Source organism: Nipponia nippon, unplaced genomic scaffold (assembly GCF_047370975.1).
Source record: "Nipponia nippon isolate SJK-2023a ecotype South Korea unplaced genomic scaffold, ASM4737097v1 scaffold_3, whole genome shotgun sequence".
NCBI lineage: Eukaryota > Metazoa > Chordata > Aves > Pelecaniformes > Threskiornithidae > Nipponia > Nipponia nippon.
In genome coordinates this window covers 84,624,525-84,643,243 of record NW_028262347.1, presented here as the reverse complement: position 1 = coordinate 84,643,243, position 18,719 = coordinate 84,624,525, and the positions used below count along the sequence as shown (strand labels likewise).

Below are 18,719 nucleotides of genomic sequence, written 5' to 3'. Positions count from 1 at the left end.
CCTCTAACGTCTGAAATGGCAGGACAACTAAGTTTTCTCACTTGCTAGTTTTATCCACATTCTTATCAAGGACCACACACCCCCCTACAGTTAGGCCTGTTTCCGTGTTGTTTGTTTGGGGTTGTTTTTTTTTTACCCCATTTGGAACAGCCATAGGTCATTTTTGTGTCCTTCTTCCATGCTCCTACTTCTTTGCCCAGACAGAGCATGAACCCGTTCACTCCTGAAGTTGCTCTTGTCCTGTCTGCAGGCCATAACGCACTTGCAGAAGAATAAGTAAGCTACTAGGATCTTGCTGGAGACATAAAGACCTTCAATCTGCAGGGCTTCCAAAGCAACAACAATTCAACAACTTAGAAGACTCATGACATCCTTTTCCCCAATATTACTTGTTTAATTACCATTTGCACCAGTACATCTTATGCTTTATATACATATATCTTAATTTTTGCTTCTTCAGCTTTTCAAATACATAATATATTATCTCCAGAATACTAAGACAATACAGAAGAGGCTCCTAGTTAGTTGTTAATTGGTGCCATGAACTTCCTTGGTTTGGGGAACTGATACATAGTTGAAATGACAGGACCTCACAATGATTTGAGCAAAAAAAGAAAAAGAAAACAAAAAGCCAACCAGCAGAGTCCATGACTTCGCTAGCAGATTACAGCCACCCACAAATTCAGAGGAGGCAGGGAGTTTAAGTATAATGAGACAGCAGGAGTGACTATGAAGGCAGGGGAGGGAACACCACGAGAGCCAGGGGATCAGGATTAAATGACTACTTAAAATACATCCAAGAGCAGTCTGGTCCCCAGTTCCACAAGTGGAACTGCAGCAGCTTTAGAGCTATTTTCAATAAATTTGCTTCCCAGAAGGATGGTCTAAGTGAAACTTTGTCTCCAAAATGCCCTCAGTGTAGTAAGAAGACAAAAAGGACAAGAGACCTGTGTAAGTACAAGGTGCATACGGCTAACTACTCTCTTTTAAAAACCTCACCAGGAAATCTTTGCCCAAAGGGAAAAATTTACTTGCACAGGTGTGCTAGCAGAGGGTATCCCAGTTACAAAAGTGTTGCTGCTGGCTGAGTGTTCAAAACAGGAAGAAGCCTTCCAGTGAAGTACCAAAACCCTAGTGTTCTGGTAACTGGGTACAGCTGTAGAAGAGTCACAGAGACCACCTTCCCAACTAGTGTTTTGGCTTATCAGCTAGCATGGAGGGTGGCTAGCACTGTGAGGTTTCCAGCCTGCCCGCGGGCTTCGCCCAGAGTTATCGGCAGACTTACACCCCAACTCACATCCATAGCTGCTGAAGACAGAACAGTGTCCAGATCAAAGGGCCTTAGGAAACTCTCTCAAAGAGAACAGCAGAGAACAAGGGCCTTCTACCTCTTTCTAACCCCCTAAACCACACAGGAAATAGAGGGCATTTGGGGCACATTAAAAATAAAAAAATATCCAAGTTACAAAAACCAGCTCACATCCCTAGAAAGTTAGCCTCAGAAGAAAAGCCACAAGAGGGAACACAAGTGGGAGAATTTCACTGCCACAGTTCTCAAGATTGGGCCTACTATACATCTCTTCCCCAAATGATAAGTGTGAGCTGAAAAGGGGAAGGAGATTGTCCCTTCACCAGAGAATAACCCACTGTCCCACCACAGTTCTTGCTGTGGCATAGATATGCAATACTTGTAACACAGTGCCAAGTCACAACACAAGGCCAGGGCTCAGGATAGTGATGCAGGAACACGAAATGCTGAGTGGTGTGATTACCTGGTTGTCATCTAGTGCAAGTAACTACCAAATTATTAAAACAGGCTTTTTTTTTTTTTTTTTAAAGCTATTTCCAGTTAAAACAGCTCAATGACAATGAGGCCTTTGCATGGGGCGGGAGGGAGGAAGGAGTGAAAATGAGAGAAGTTCCTCCAGTGAACCTGCAAGCCAAACAAGGAGCCTCGAGATGGGGTGCCCATCTGGAGCTACAGCACAATGGCAGCAGGTCTACTCAAGGACTTGCATGACTCCTCTCGCAAGAGCACAGGAACATCCAGCACTATCAGGAACTGTACCAAAGAGAAGAAGAGTAGTGTGTGCACGGGGAGATTCACTCCTCACTGCAGACGTAATTATTCAAAAAGGGTTTTGTGTTGGGACGAGACCTATCTCCTTACAGCTTCCATTTACAAGCTGCAGCCAAATGCAGCTGCCCCTCAGCGCTGCAGGCCAAGCTGCAGAGACTTGAGCCACCACTGAAAGCAGCCACAAAAAGCAACAGTCTAACCAGACAAAATTTAAAGAACAAGGAACCCAGAAGCACCTACCCAGCCTCCTCCTGTACCCACCTTCTTCAGGATTCTTGCTTTCCCTATATGGAAAGATGGGGGAAAAGAGCTAGGATGTACCATGTAACGGCCAAGTGGGTGGAAGAGATGAGGCTACCTCTCTCCTCCTTGCCCACGTTATGAGGAGTCAGTATGTTCTCTTTAGGTTCAGTGGTTTCACTGTGGGATCAAAAATAGTAAGTTTTGACTGAAGTGAAGATCTGGTTTAAAAAGGAAGGATTGTCCCGATTTGTTTTTGATTGAAGACTAGAGAGGTTTGTGCCCCCTCTGATCCCATTTGGTGCCTCTAGAGCCTCTTGGTCATCAGTTTGTCCCACTCCATTGCTTTGACCGTTCAGAACTGGACCCAGTTGGACTGCTGAGGAGCCTGATTGGGAACAGCACTGAAATAAAGAAAGGACAATCAAAGGAGCAGATCTAATAAGACTTCTTAACTTATGGCTCTTCCAGTGCCCATCAGGACACTACATTTCTTGTGTGCAGTTCCCTTCACCACAGTTTACCTTGATGCAGTGCTGAAGTCTCCCCAGAGGTCTGTGGTAGCTGATGCTGGTGCCGTGGATGCAGATGCAGGAGCATCTAAGTCTAATAGAATATCTAAGGCAGAAGAAAAAAAAAAGAAAAAAAAGAAAAAAATCAAGCTAATCAAGAAGAAAACCCCACAGGCATTTAAACTGTCACCTTACACAAACTGCTGGATGCAGGGGCAGAGAATCTTTGAAGTGACTCCAGCTCTCCCTCCAGAAGAAAGAAGTTAAGACTTTTTAAGGATTTTGTTATAACAGCAGCTCCTCTTGCTGAATGTGCACAGAGCCTCTGGCTCCTACCACAGGGGTGCATCAGCTTCAAGAACTATTCAGTCTCCACCTAGCATACCAATTGGCAGATTTGTGACATATTACCTCTCCCAGCAGAAATAAGGCTCAGACTCAGCCCAAGCTCAGCAATGATCAGGTGGTGCCTGCTTGGCAACTGTTAACAGTACAAATCACGCACTGATTTGTCTCACCACCCTCATTATAAAAAATTTCTTACTTATATACAATGTAAATCTACCCTCTTTCAGTTTAAAACCATTGCCCCTTGTCCTATTCACTACAGTAAAAAGTCTTTCTCCATCTTGCTTACAAGGCCCCTTTATATATTGAAAGGCTGCAATAAGGTCTCCCCGCAGCCTTCTCTTGTCCAAGCTGAAGAACACCAACTCTCTCAGCCTTTCTTCATAGCAGAGGTGTCCCATCCCTCCGATCATTTTTGTGGCCCTCCTCTGGACCCTCTCCAACAGGTCCATGTCCTTCCTGTGCTGAGGACCCCAGAGCTGGATGCAGTGCTCCAGGTGGGGTCTCACCAGATTGGAGTAGGAGAGAATCACCTCCCTCAACCTGCTGGCCACACTTATTTTGTGCAGCCCAGGATACAATTGGCTTTCTGGGCTGCAAGCGCACATTGCTGGCTCATACCCAATTTTTCATCCACCAGTATCCCTCAGTCCTTGTCTGCAGGGCTGCTCTCAATCCATTCATCCCCCAATCTGTACTGATACTGGTGATTGCCCCACCGCAGGTGCAGGACCTTCCACTTGGCCTTGTTGAACTTCCTACATATATATATATATATGTAGGAAGTTAAACATATATATTTTATAAAATTATATACATATTTTTAAAATAACCCACTATACCCACAATCCCACTATACTTTGCACCTCTTTTTGCTGCTCATACTAAAGCTTCCTCTCTCCCTATTCAAAGCCACTCAAGAAGTGCTTTTTCTGCATCTTTCAACAACAACCACAAGTCTATCTATATTTTTCTGCAGAAAGCAAGTGACTGTGCAGTACTTTTTGGAACACCCTACGCAGCTCTGCCAGTGCCCCTAAAGCACATACAAGTTCAGAAAAATCCAACCATTTAAATTTCATACCCACCCCTTGTCCCCCAGGTCATTTTGACCAAGTCACTTGGTTTCTCCTTTTGCAAGGACAGGAACTACAATGCTGTCCTCCTTGCAAGGAGAGCAAGCAGGTATTATTAAACAAGCATGGAGATCCTCAGGTCAGAGAGATCAAAGCCCTCAGGACACATCATGTCTCGCAGGGCACTGTTGGCACTAGATTGAACACCGGTTCCCTGAAGCAGGCCTCAGTCCTCTCTATGCACCTACTAGTGTCTGACAGACTGTTCGCTCTATGCTAACGTTTACCTGCACTGCTCATGTTACTGGATTTCAGCACGGGTGGTGGTGTGACATGGTTGGCAATGGCTGTGGAAGAAGGGGGAGGTATAGGAGGGACTGTGATTTTGCCTCCTGGTGGGGGTGGCAGCAGGCTTAGGCCCCCTGATCCAGACACACGGGGCTTGGCTGCTCCTCCTTTCTTTGTTGTCATGTTCTGTATAAAAAGAAAGGACAAGTGAGGAATAAGTCTCCATTGGCGTATCCAGAGAAAGAAGCAGGGTAAACTGGGATGCTTACCCCAATGTTCAGTTTGATGGTCTGCCCTTCCTTAAACCCTAAGTCTAATTTGGGACGTGTGTCAGCTTCCTGGGACTCCTTGGAGATCTCAGTCTCCTGCTTCACCCACCTAAAAAGAAGAGAGGAAGACATAAGACCCTGTGGCAAAGGAGAACAGGGTTTCAGAAAAATGCATGGTTCCTCTCCCCACCACCTTGCCTTGACAAACCAGCTACCTCCCTACTCCCCGTGTAGTACGGCAAAAAAACTGGGACCACCACAAACCCAGGAGACTAACACTGCACCTGTAGCATCACAGGACCTAAGCTTAAGACTTACAGATCTGACCCTGGAGATCTCAGCTTGCATGGCAGTTGGCAGCACACTCAAGTGTCCCTGATGGAGGCAGATTAGGGCTTCATGACCATCCCAAGGAAGCCTGCGCTAAATGAACGTTCACCACCACCCGCCATGTTCTACAGGCCAGAGGAAAAACAGCATTCCAGAAAAGCACAACTCACTTGAAGTGATCCTGCAAAGAGACGTTGAAGTCAAAGGCATCACCACGATCCGTGAAGCCAATGCCTATAAAAGCACTTCGTCCTAGCAAGGAGACAGGAGGAGTCATTGGAGGTGCCCTGCAAATGGGCCCTTCTGTTCATTCACTCCAAAATCCTTCTGCTTCTCCTAAACCACTCTGTGCAACCTCCCTCTAACACACTTGCAGCTGGACACCAGCAGCTTACAGCAGTTCATTGTTCTTAGCCTTCAGGATGTACCCTTCTTCCCATGCGTCACTCTCAGAAACTGAATGTTCCTTCTCAGCCCCTGGACTCTGTACAATGTAGAGAACCCTCCTCTGTTAATCTTGCCTTCCTACCCCTCCAAGTACACTACCCAGCCTTTTCAGCACTCCCAACACCGTTTCAATCCACCTGGCATACACCCAGCTCCACCAGGCTAAGTCTACTCCACCCCTACCACTTGGCACATACATGACCTCTCAACTCACCAGTCCCATCCTGAATTCGAATGACAAAATAGCGACTGGAATCTGTCACTGTCTCTACTGCAATGCCAGGATATTGATCTATAGGAGCCTGGGCGAAGAGTTCTCCTGCAGACAACGAATCGGGTGTTAAGGAGAGCAACCTCTTGCTAAAGCATGGCCAGGGCTGCCATGCACAGCTCCAAGCAGGCCTAGAAGCACAGGCTCATAAGCAGCAATCATCATCGCAGTCTTGCCAAGCCACAGCCTTTCCCTTACCTGAAACCTTATCCTCCAGTTTTATGTATGCAGTTTTGCCTTTGGAGGTGACACGGAGCCGCCCTGTCCAGTCCGGATGATCCAGTTTCCAGTCAGATGCCCTGAAAAGAAAAGCAACTGTTCACTGACCATACATCAACCCCTCCACTTCTGCCCAACCATCTCAGCAAGTGTCTCTGCTCCCAAACCTTCAACACCTGCGGCTGCCTTATTCCACTTCTCTCCCCAAACAATATATGATGTCTCAGCTCCTCTCCGTTGCTGCCAGTCAACACACATAGCTCTGACTGACCCTCTCCCCAGGGTATAGGGAACAGATACAGTCCAGAGAACATCAACTCTGTCTTTACCTTTATCAGCTTGCAGAAGAGAGGAGACCGAAACCCAGAAACTCACTTGGAACAGTAAACCCAAAAGTGACTAATAAGTGACTTGAGAGCATCAGGAAAAATGAATTAAAAATTAATAAAAATTAGTTAATAGCATGCTGAAAAGCCACTCCATTATTCTACCCTGTTGATGTAAAATAATATCAAGTCCCTCTGAACCTAGAGCCAGCTAGCTTACACTAGGTAAAACATCATACACACAGCCATCTTGACTAGTCCATCAAACTCTTTGCTACACACTGTTGTGAAGGGAAACAAGAAAAGAAAAGGAAAAAAAAAGTGAGAGAAAACAACCCCCAACCTACAGGATCCTACAACTGGAAACAAAACACCTGCGGCCAGGCGCAACATCCACAGCGGCAACAGTTTGCCAAGTTCAGCGAGTACCAGAAACACCCATCAGTGCTTCAGAGCACAAACCCATTTCTTCTGAAAGTCTGCGGGCACAGCTTACAAACTCACACTCCACTCGTTTCGGCTAAAGAGAGCGAAGGCATTTCTAACTCCCGGTCCTGCAATCTCTTCTTAATAGTCACGCTGAACTCCTTCTGGCTTCCTCCCCGCTCCTGCGAGAGCCAACAGGCCAAATCCAACGTGCCGCTATACCACATCGGACTCGCAAACTGGGCAAATGGGGAGCGGAGGTCAGCTCTGCCTGGCAGCGCAAGCTGCTCAGGCGTTCGCACCTCCTGCACGTGCAAGGCTCCCGCTTGCAGGCACAGACCACCCACGAGAGGCGACGCAAGCCGGCACATCCCCCAGCGCTGCGGCCGGCGGGGGGTAAGGCCTCAGAGAACAGGCCTGACCTGCTTGCAGCCGCAGGCCACGGTCCCCCAAGGCCCCGCCCGGGGCGAGGGCCCCGGCCGCTGGCTGCCCTGCCCGCCCTGCCCGCGGGGCTGCGGCCGCAGGGCGGGCAGGGCAGCCAGGAGCTGGGGCCGCGCCAAGCCAGAGCGGTCGCGGGCGCTGCACGTTCCCTCACCTGTACCCGCGGTTGGAGGTGCGCGGCGGGATGCGGTAGACGTTGACATCGGGCTTCACGCAGAGGACGGACTCGTACTCCATCTCAGGCGCCGCCATCTCAGCCGCGAATCCCGAACAACCTGGCGAGAGAGAGAGAGGGAGCCTAAGAACCGGGGGCGCTTCCGACCGCCATCTTTGATGAGGGCAGACACCGCCTAGGGGCGCTGGGGCGGCTGTGCGGGAAGCAAGGCACGTTGAAGGCGTGGAGGAAGGCATCTTGGATCCTGGCAGCAAAGCGCGGGGGCGGGGAGGTGGCCCTCTTGGAACCGGCTCTGACACAGCAGCGGGAGCCGGCGCCATCTTGAACCCTGGCAGTTCCCCCCCACGGGGCCTGGCGCGGCCATGTTTGGTTCGGGCTGATGATGCTGGAGACCCGGGCGCAGCCATGGCGGCAGCGGGCAGCGCAGGGGGGGCTAGCGCCCGGCGGGCCAGCGTCCTGGGTGCTGAGGAGGCCCTGAGCCGCCGGCCTCCCGCCAGCCCGGTACGCCGAGGCTCCAGACCACGGTGGCACCGAGCAAAAGGCTGGGAAGCCAGGGCTGGGCTGTGCCGAAGCGTGGGTCTGGGTTTTGTGCTGCCAGACGAGTCTGTGAGGGAGCTGTGGGTGCCTGCCTGCCCTCGGCAGCCGCCTGGCGTGCTTCTCTGCCGCCTTGCGCGTTTCGCTTTCCTGCAGCCTTGGGTCAAAGCTTGGGTTTTAAGTGGAAATGGGTTTTCGTGTGGCCTGTGGTGCTGGGAGCAGGAGGCCTTTGGTAAAACAGCAAACCAAAGAGAAAACACAGCGCAAACCATTACCAGTTTTGCAGCTAGAAGTGGCGAAAATGCCTGCTATGTAAAGGTTAATTTCAGGAGGGTGACTTCCTAGAAATGTGGCGAAGATAAGTGCACAGATACTCATTTATTTATCAAATATGATAAGACAAAGACTAGTAGCATTTGAACTGCTACTTTTTTAATAGTCAGTGACTTCCCAGTGAAGACTGGTGTTGAAGTGTACTGCTATGCAGTAGCCTGTGACCGAGTCTCTGAAAATACTAAATGTTTACTCTGAAAACTGGAAGAAAAGGTGTAAGTTACAGAGTTACATATCCACAGAGCCAGGGGTGGGCACAGCATGAGCTAATTGTTCTAGGAAGTAATTTAAGCTGTCCATGGAAGACCGAGCGAGCACAGTTTTTTGCTGAGGGTAAAGCAGAAAGTGAATGAAACAGCGCTAAGGTTGAGGAATTACTTATTTCTGGTGTGGAATACTGTTAGTTAATGCAGTGAGAGCTGAAATGGTATCTGGAGATTTGTTTCTTGCTGTTTCCAAAGATAAGTGGAACAGGATGGTAATGAACCTCAATCATAGCAGTCAAACAAGCTGTCCTTCTGCCAGGTCACAAGTCCAACCAGCCCAGCGTTCTATCTCTGACAGTGCCTGGTGCAGAAAAACTTTGAAACAAAGAAAGGGGGTCTGTGCTGCTGATTCCATAGATCTGGTGAGTGAAGCTATTTTGAAGGCGAGGACAGGAATAGTCTTGGGTTATTAAGACTAACAAAGTAGGATACTTGTAATTTAGCTAGCATATCTAAATGTAACTGGCCTAGCTTTCCGCAGAAATTATGCTGACAGCAGATACACAGGAAAGACGCGTGACTGGTGTGAGCTAAGTACCTGATCAGATACGGAATGGCATAAATGTGCAGCTTCCTTTTCCCCTTCCCCTCTGCCAGCTTGCTCTGCCTCCCTGCAGCGGGAGGGAAGGGCTGACACGCTCTGCTTTGCGGCAGATCTTGATGTCCCAGGGAGCAGAGGCCCACACTCTGCTGCGTGGGTGCGCTGCCAGGCTGCACGCTGGAGCAGACAGATACCTGCCTGGGAAGAGAGATTTGAACCCTTTCATGCAGCCTGCGCAAAAGCTAGTAGGAATACATGGCACCGATACTTAATGCAGATATAGGCCACGGTGTAAGAGAAGGCTCTGCCTCCCTGCTTGCAGTATGCCAGTGGTACATTGCTTGCCAGGCTGCCAGAGTTAAGGCAAAGAGGTTAATGAGAGGCAAACCTTGGAGAAGAACAGAGGTGCTTGAAGAAAGCCTATAAAACAGTACAGAATTACACTTTCCTGGTATACTAGCCTAGCAATCTGTAGTGTAAGGACTTTGTGGGCTAGGGGTTTGGTGTGCATTTGTTAGCAATGTTTTATCGACCTTCCTTCTATGCATTCATCTAATTGCTTTTCTTAAACTTATTTATACTTTTGGTTACCCATGTCATCGCCGGAGGCAGGAATCTAATTGTGCAATATGGAAAAGTGTGATTTTTTGTTTTCGAACTTCTACCTGATTATTTCACTTGATACTTCCTAGTTCTTATAAGAATTCATGTGTCACCTTCTCCATGTGTCTCTCATACTGCCATAGATGTCTCTTTCCCAGGGTGAAGCATTCTTGTCTATTTAGCTTGTCCACCAGAAGCCGCCATTCTGAGCCATGGCTGTCTAGGCATCACTTTCTGTATCGTTTCTGATTCTATAACGGTTTTTAAGATCAAGGACCATCGCAGCATTCAGTATTCAAGCAGCAACTGAATACTTCGCGTTAGTGCGTGTTGACGTGATTTTTCATAGAACTTCCTGCAGTGACTAGTAATTTTTTTCTTTGAATGGTAATAACTTATCTGGAGTACATCACTGTGTATAGTTATGGTTGCTTTTCCGAATTCAATAATTCACAACTAGCAATATTAAATTTTGCCTGTGTCTTTATTGTGCTGTCATTCAGCATGCCACAATCCTCCTACAGTTCTTCTAGAAGGAGAACATCTCAGACGAGAGAGTGGCAAAGGGCCAACTTTTATAAGGCATGTGAGGAAAGATGCACAAGCAGCACCAGGACATCAGGAATACATCTCCCATTGAATTCCACTGAGACTTAACTGGCAGAGAACATAACATTCTTCTGTCTTTTTCAAACAAGCATCTCTGGATGATGAAAATACAAAGCACTGCCAATAATAGCTAACATTTTTAAATTTTTTTTTTAAAAGGATTAAGCAATGCAGTTGAAATATTGAAGGACAACATATTTAAAATCAGACTATGAAAGCAATGGAGGATCCATATTCTTCCCACACAGAAATCTTCAATGAATGAAAACTGAGGAATAGCAGAAATCTTGGATGGAACACCACAATGTTCCACAATATGAGGTGTGCAAATAAAAAGGCCTACGCAAGTACGGTAAAATGCACAGTTCATGCCAATCCATAGGTAGCCTGATAATAAACCATGCAGAAGGATCACTTGGGCTTTTGCTTTGCTTTTTGCTTTGGTTATTTAAGAAAAAAATAGGGCGTTGTTCAGGAATGTACTTAATGGAGGGACCCAACATTTGGAATTTTCCTTCTCTGCGCAGAAGGTACAGGGGAAACCAGTCTCACAAAACAAGTCATTAAGTGACTTAAAGGTTAATCCCAAGATGAGCATTTTTACAAAACGGTCCAAATACTATTTCAAATGGTGCTTCCTTCACTGAAAATGCCCTGGCAAAACATCTGACCTGAACACTCACCCAGTACTGAGAACCTGTTATTGCGAAGAGCTACTTTTTAACTATGTATAATCTATGTATGTATGAGTTTTGCCAAGCTGTGTTCCGTGCTTGGTGTCCAAAGCTTGTGCTTACCTGAGCTTGCTCAGCAATGTACAAAAATGTCTTGGGGTCATTCAGTGGATTTTCAAAAGAGGAGAGTCTGAGGAAAACCAGTGCGGGGCAACCCTGCAGATACTTGATGTCACTGGAGAGTCCCTATGAAACTAAGTGCACAGTTGTGACAATGAAAAGAAGTGCATAGGGAAGACTGGCCACCAGACCACTGCAGTATGCTTTCTAGAGAAACAGCTAGTTATGGCTAAGCTTTATAGGGAGACTTTTGGGCAGGTTTTTTTTTAGGAAGATGGATTTGCCATAAACACAGGGAACATTCAGGGTCTGTGAGAGATCATAGCTATCTAGTCACTCCACCTGCAGAGAAACGAATGGGAGATCTGAGAGGGGCTGCAAAGCTTTGTAGAGCTGCAGAAGTAGTAGAAATATGAAATACAGGTGGAATTCTCAGTTCTTGCCGAAGTGTTTTGGAGACAACCTGCATACTCTTGCAGGAGGGAGGCTTTTCTAAATATATTGATCACATTTTTAGAATTGTATATGGGTGTAACTATTTAGGAATTGATAGACTGGTGCAGTTTTGTAATAACAAACCTGAAAGGGCAATATAAATGGTAACTTGCATTAAGGTTGTAGTCAACTTGTTGTGGTGGCCAGTTGAGTCTATACATCAAGATAAACTTCAACATGAACATCCTCGTAGACAAGCTGATGGAGTATGGGCTAGATAAGTGGACAGTGAGGTGGATTGAACTGCTGGGCTCAGAGGGTGGTGATCAGAAGAACTAAGTCCCATTTAATGGCAATGGAGCCAGACTCTTCTCAGTGGTGCCTGGTGACAGGACAAGAGGCAACGGGCACACACTGAAACACAGAAGTTCCATCTGAACACAATAAAACATTTTTTTACTGTGAGGGTGGTTGAACACTGGAACAGGTTGCCCGGAGAGTTTGTGGAGTCTCCTTCTGTGCAGATACTCAAACCCGACTGGACACAGTCCTGGGCAATCTCCAGCTAACCCTGCTTTGAGCAGCGGGGTTGGGCTAGACAGTCTCCAGGCGGTCTTCCAACTTCAGCTATTCAGTGATTCTGTGAATTAGAGCCTATCTAAGCTAACTCAGAATGTTTATCAGGAGGGGAAGGGAGAGATCCAGAAGACAAGAATGCAGTGTGGTGATTTGGGATTACCATCAAAGCTGCAAGTCAAAGGTCTGGTCTGATTTAAGTAACCATTTTATGAAAGTAACAAAATATCTTTTTTCCTCCTTGCACCATCTCCTTTGAGCGTCTACATCATTAGGCCCTTTATGCTATGTCCTGGTTTCAGCTGGGATGGAGTTCGTTTTCTTCTTAGTAGCTGGGATAGCGCTGTGGTTTGGATTTAGTATGAGAATAATGCCGATAACACACTGATGTTTTAGTTGTTGCTAAGTAGTGCTTACACCAGTCAAGGACTTTTCAGCTTCCCCTGCTCTGCCCGGTGCACAAGAAGCTGGGAGGGGGCACGGCCAGGACAGCTGACTCAGACTGGCCAAAGGGCTACGCCATACCATATGGCGTCATGCTCAATAAAGCTGGGGGAAGAAGAAGGAAGCGGGGGACATGTTCGGTGTGATAGCATTTGTCTTCCGTTGTTATGTGTGATGGAGCCCTGCTTTCTTGGGGATGGCTGAACACCTGCCTGCCCATGGGAAGCAGTGAATGAATTCCTTGTTTTGCTTTGTTTGCGTGCGTGGCTTTTGCTTTACCTATTAAACTGTTTCTATCTCAACCTATGAGTTTTCTCACCTTTACTCTTCCGATTCTCTCCCCCATCCCACCAGGAGGGAGTGAGCGAGCGGCTCTGTGGTGCTCAGTTGCTGGCTGGGGTTAAACCACGACAGCTGAAGTGCAAAATGCTTCACTAGTCAAACTGCTTAAAAGGTTCTGGAAACCTATACAGAGAAGTGCCACATCATCTCATCACTGTCCAGGGTGAGCTGGCTGGACTAAAGATGAAGTGCTTGCTCTGACAAGGTTGGCTGCAGGGGAGAGGTTTTAACAGATCAGAGCCGGCAAACTTGGGGAGAAGGACCTTCTTACAAAGGAGAGTTTGACTGGAGCTAGTGAGTCATAGGGTGGTGAAAAGGCTGCACATCCCTTGGCCAACAGGAGCAGTACCCTCCTATCAACAGTTTCTGCCTGGGTCTGAGGAGTCCCCCAGGAAAGATGGCAGCTGAAAATAAGATGCAGCTAGAGGAATTGTCCTGACAGGCTGCTGACAGCCCATCCATTTTTGGGGGTACAGCCCAGCCCTGGCCTGCCTTCCTCTTTCTGGTTTCATGGTTTTTGTGTTGGAGGCAGCATTCGTGTGTTTCAGGGAGACATGCTTAGGAGCAGAACTCTGCTCCATCTGGGTTAATTTTCCAGACCAAAACCAAAATACCAAGGCTAATTCTTGGATGTCTGGGCTTTGTCATTTCTGCTAGCGGTCTTGATTTCCCAGATTGGGAGGGGTGAGCAGGAACCCTGTTGTTGCACATTTGAAATGCCTTGCCCTAGATGTCTTGTCTTTTTATAGTCTTTCCACATTTTGTGCTATCAGCATTTCAGTTAACCACTACTAACTTTTCATCAGTCGAGTTCCTTCTTTAAAAAAAAAAAAGCCAACAAGTCCTTAAATACCCTGAAAGGTCAAAAATCAGATTAAAATCCCTTTGACATGACCAGTTATGGTTTGCTGAGTACAATGTTCTGTATTTGGTGAACTAAGCTGTCTCAGCCTGGGACAGAAGCTGATCTGGATTGCTAAGAATCCCAGAAATGGGATTAGCTAGGTGAATGTGGTGATCTGATGAAACATGGAAGTGGCTACAAGACAACAGATCAGACACCTGATGGTGGCATGGCAGGGTTTGGAATTATGAATTACATCAAGCAAAGATCAGTGTTATGCCAAGAGGCAAGACATCTGATTCAGTTGTCTTATGGAAACTATAGTAAAGTATATGTCTGTGCCTATCATTCCCTTGCTTTCTATTATTCTTTGACTCAGGGCACTATTTTATTTTGATGGTGTTGAGACAGCTTCTTTTGGCTTGACTGTTTATTTTATTAGCAGATCATATCTAAAACTTCAAATATGAGTGTTTCTAAGCTTTCCTTTTAGGGTGAAATACTTTGCACACATGTGCACATACAGGAAAAAGGCAGTTCCTAAAATGTCATGTGAGTTTCTTTTTTCAGTCACTCCAGAGACAGGACTGATGGTACTTGCTCCCTGACACACCAAAAGATCTGCTTCACTCAGGTAGGTATAATAAGCTGCAGAATTCTGCTTTCCTCTCCAACTTGCGGTTTCTTATTCTTCACTCCTGAAAACCTCTCTCTCCCCTCCAGTTCCCCCTTCAGTCTTCAAAACCACATAGCAGCCCTTTTAGCACTCTTGAAAACATGGTCTGGGCAGTATCTTCTTACTGATTCATTCCTGAGTTTGCTTGGAGTAGGACCTGTAGGTCTTTACAGCATTCCTTGATTCCCTGTCCTCTTCATACCATCTTCTGTAGCTCTATGGGGAGGCAGCAAGATTCAGCTCTTGCAGCACTGTTCTCCAGTTGTCGCTGTAAAAGTCGCTTCTGCATATATCAGCAAGACCATGAGAAATGGAACAAGCTTGTTAGAATTTTAAGTGCCCAGCTGCCTTCGAGTGACTTCTTTCATAGCTTTCCTTGGAGGTCACCCTCACCTAAAAGCCTCTTAGCAATTGTTACCAAAACCTGGTAAATTACAGTGTTTGTTACAACTGTTTATCTCGGTTTCTTCATGGTGAAGCGGTTCTAACACTTATGCATTGCTCCACATTTAGACTATATGTTATGCAAGAAAGAGATTGATGATTTGGAATATATTTTTTTTAATAATATTGATATTTAGTCCTGCACATAACAGTCCCTGACTGGCATAATAGAGGTTAAAATAGAATCAGTCTGGGTTGTCTTATTCATTCTCCTCATTTGCTTCTGCAGGCTGTTTTCAGCTCTTACCTATGCAGTTTCCTTGCATTCTGGTAATGCTGTTAGGGACCTTTCAGCAACACAACTGTCTTTATTGATTCAGCAAGGGTTTAGTTAACAGGGATTTTATAAACAATTATATTAATGCCTAAAGGATGAAGACCAGGCTCTTTTTCTCAGTTCTATCTTGACTTTGCTAGATTTCCTTTCCTTTCCTTTCTAAATTTACTAATATCTAAGTCCAAGAATAATTGAGCAATTAAAGTTTTTCCACTACTGTTCTCATAGTTTTAAAATGTCACTTAAGTATTCTGTGGCTCAGCTTCAGTGTCTTGCAATAAGACACTTTTTCTTGTATCTAAAACGGCTCAAGAACATTACTGCTATTACTCTGTATTTTAGTTTCTTTTTTCTACAACTAAATCTCTGTCTGTTGTTCTTAAACCATTCATTTCTTGCCTTTCTTGTCATCAAGACTAGCTTTCTAAGGAACCAGAAGAGAGCTCAGAACAAAAGCAGGGGGAAGGAAGTGCTTACTGAGACTTCCCTAAAAAATACCCCATAGCAAACAGAGTTGCAGTCCTGTCTATTTATAATGTCCAGAGAGTGGAACAGGGTTATTTCATTTAGACAAGCATTGCTTTCTCAACCTAAACCTATTTCACTGGTTATGCCAGAAGAAAGCACTCGTTTTAAAGGGAAAAATGCTGACTTACCTTTCTGAAGAAGAGAATGGTATACAAAGCTGGAAATCGATCAGGAAAGACACCTGGTGATAGTGTGGGCATGTGAATAGAGAGCTCCACTTTAGAGTGGAGACTAAAAAGAACCAGGCTGAAATCAAAGGGGATGACAGATGATAGGAGAACTTAAGTGCATATAACCCCTCAGCTTGAATAGTGGGGCTTTTGTAGCTTAGCCACCATGAGAATGATGAAGGTTTATAGTGGTCACATGAGTAAGCTTTTAGCACAAACTGGTGTAGACTGGTGCCTTTGTATCCTGACAGCTCTGTACTGTCACCTGACTCAGAGGTGCTTCGGTACAGATAACGACAAGAATTTGGGGAGGAGGGTGTGAATTGCCTACTAATTTGCTTTCTGTTTTATAGCTACAGAATGCCTCAACTCCTGAGTAATAGCAGTTCACATGAACAGGCTGCTATATATTATCCACCAGAAGCCATTGTCTCCATTGCTATCTTCATCGTCATTTTCATCATAGGTATCCCGGGCAATGGGTTGGTGATCTGGGTAGCTGGTCTGAAAATGAAAAGGTCTGTGAACATTGTCTGGTTCCTAAACCTTGCTGTGGCTGACTTCATGTGCTGCTTGTCCTTGCCATTTTCCATTGTTCACCTGGCCCTCCATGAACACTGGCCGTATGGTTGGTTCCTCTGCAAAGTCATTCCGTCAGTCATAATCTTCACCATGTTTGCTAGCGTCTTTCTACTCGTGGCCATCAGCATTGACCGATGCCTCCTTGTGATGAAACCTGTCTGGTGTCAAAATCATCGAACAGTGAAATTTATATCACTAATATGCAGTGGCATTTGGATCCTGGCCTTCGTTTTCTCTTGTCCTGTCTTTCTCTACCGTGAGACTAGCACTCATGATGGCAAAACTGAGTGTGGGTACAATTTTGGAGATGACAAAGATTATATGGATGATTCTGTAAATGGGCTATTGGGAACATACTCACCTTCAGCCTACAATGACTCGTGGGGAAATTTCTATGAAACTCATGATTATTCTGTATCCCTTGCCTCAGTGGTAATAAACATCACTAGGGCTGTCTTTGGCTTTGTACTCCCCTTTGGCACAATGGCAGTTTGCTATGCCCTTATTGCTTTCCGAATGCGTGCAAATCAGTTTCACAAGCCACACAACAGGATGCTGCGAACAATTGTGCTTGTGGTAGCTGCATTCTTCATCTGCTGGGCTCCATACCACGTAGTTGGGATTCTCAGTCTTGTACCTACTCTTGGGACAGGACTGAAGGAGTCATTGGTCCTCTGGGATCACCTCTCTACAGCATTTGCATACGCCAACAGCTGCATCAACCCCCTGCTCTATGTTTTTGTGGGACAAGACTTCAGGGCAAAGGCATGGCAATCAGTGCAAGGAATCTTGGAAGGTGCCTTTACTGAGGAACCAACACGTTCGACACCTTACTCCCTTGACAGAAGCAAGACTTCAACAGAGAAGGACATTAGCAGCACAGTGTAATGCAGGACTTCCCGTCACCACTGTAGAAAGAGCGACCTGTGGCCCTGCACATCAATTGCTCTCCACATAACAGCTTTTTTTGCTCCTACACATTTGATTAATCTGCAGATCCACACACGGGGCACCGAGGCGATTCAGATCCGAACAGCTAATGCCCTTTACATCCTGCTCTAGAGAGATGGGAAGTTGGATGTACCAAGAGGGAAGACTTTGGTGAAGCAGGAGACACAGAGTACTTTAAAGAAGAAAGCAGGCTTGCAGAATCGTTTGTGGTGGGATCATGTAATCTAACCTCTGAATTGCTAGAAGAGAATGTCATTAGAGTTATTTGCATGTGTCTGTGTTCTACATCTCCTGTCTCTGATAAACTGCAGATGAAACTACCTTTGATGTCTCTCCTTGGAATCTGTCATCCCATCGTTCCTCTCCTTCGACAACACTTGGGGTCTGAGGGTTTTTTTCTGAAGATTTCCCTAGAGGGTAGTGCTACATGTTATGAGTGCAGTGCACGAGAACAGCACTTGCCCAGTCAGCTGCATTGAACTGACTTCCATGCCCTGGTAAATGCCCAAGATATTTCTTTGTCCCAGCAAATACGTCATTGTACGGTAGTAACTGGTCTAATGCACATGCTGTAGCTATGTTTGTTAGCATGCACTCACTGTCTCCCTAACACTCCCTCCACCACCAGAGTCCCAAATTTTCCTTTTAGGAAGTACTCCAAGATTATCCAAATGTACCTACTGCATGTTAAGATGGCACATGAGCAGAATTTGAGCAACTGCTGTCATTGATGAACCAGATTAGGTGGCTGCTGGACTATCAGCCATTTGGTAAAACCTTGGAATTGAGAAGTGATAACCTCTAGTCTGACCGCAAGAAGGTGGCGAACGAGCCTGTTGCGGCACAGTCATGTCCTGCTCTCTACAAGAGAGATGTGCTTCTCATGTCTTTCTGGTGGAGGAAGATAAAAATTTCGTCCAGTCGGGCTGGGTGGGGGTGTTTCCCAAGCTTGAATGTTCCCCATCCTGAAAAGCTGAAGTATGTTTACTGGGTACTCTAAAGAAGTGGTTTAAAATCTGCTTTTTGTGGTCAACAAATGGTATGACAAACAGCCAGTAAGCATTGGTATAGTTTTCACCTTGCCTTTCTGGCAAGCACGAAGTTGAAAGACTCACTGATCTCAGTGCCTTGAGAACAGCCAGCTGTGAGAACTTTCAGCTTTCTCTTGACATCCTAAAAAGCTTCAGTCGTAAAGTACATATAGGTGTGGGCTGTTAATTTACCGACGTCCACACCCAAATTCTGCATCTAAGGTAAGCAGGCGGGAACCGAGCCCACCGGACAGGCGCCGCTGAAAAAAAAATTCAATACTGGCACCAAAA

The 18,719-nt window shown here is 46.1% G+C and overlaps 2 protein-coding genes across 6 annotated transcripts; one reads left to right on the top strand and one right to left on the bottom strand.

The window, feature by feature from the left end:
* Positions 1-370: 370 nt before the first annotated feature.
* Positions 371-8,400, bottom strand: NECAP1 (NECAP endocytosis associated 1). Of its 2 annotated transcripts, XM_087763842.1 has the most exons (9): positions 7,135-7,218; positions 6,911-7,014; positions 6,060-6,160; positions 5,805-5,909; positions 5,314-5,395; positions 4,814-4,922; positions 4,544-4,730; positions 2,845-2,938; positions 371-2,724 (listed from the first exon to the last, which is right to left on the bottom strand). In XM_087763842.1, exons 1-9 carry the CDS (start codon positions 7,201-7,203, stop codon positions 2,676-2,678), a joined length of 900 nt encoding a protein of 299 aa, XP_087619968.1. In that variant the 5' UTR covers positions 7,204-7,218; the 3' UTR covers positions 371-2,675. The 2 variants fall into 2 exon arrangements, with proteins under 2 accessions (XP_087619968.1, XP_009465398.2); XM_009467123.2 differs by lacking the exons at positions 6,911-7,014; positions 7,135-7,218 and adding an exon at positions 7,428-8,400.
* C3AR1 (complement C3a receptor 1) lies at positions 7,822-17,711 on the top strand. Of its 4 annotated transcripts, XM_087763844.1 has the most exons (4): positions 7,829-7,949; positions 8,841-8,943; positions 14,340-14,403; positions 16,218-17,711. In XM_087763844.1, the coding sequence occupies exon 4, from the start codon at positions 16,225-16,227 to the stop codon at positions 17,332-17,334; it is 1,110 nt and encodes a 369-aa protein (XP_087619970.1). In that variant the 5' UTR covers positions 7,829-7,949; positions 8,841-8,943; positions 14,340-14,403; positions 16,218-16,224; the 3' UTR covers positions 17,335-17,711. The 4 variants fall into 4 exon arrangements, with proteins under 4 accessions (XP_087619971.1, XP_087619970.1, XP_087619972.1 ...); XM_087763845.1 differs by lacking the exon at positions 8,841-8,943 and having other exon boundaries at positions 7,822-7,949; XM_087763843.1 differs by lacking the exon at positions 7,829-7,949 and having other exon boundaries at positions 8,590-8,943; positions 10,494-14,403.
* Positions 17,712-18,719: the final 1,008 nt, after the last annotated feature.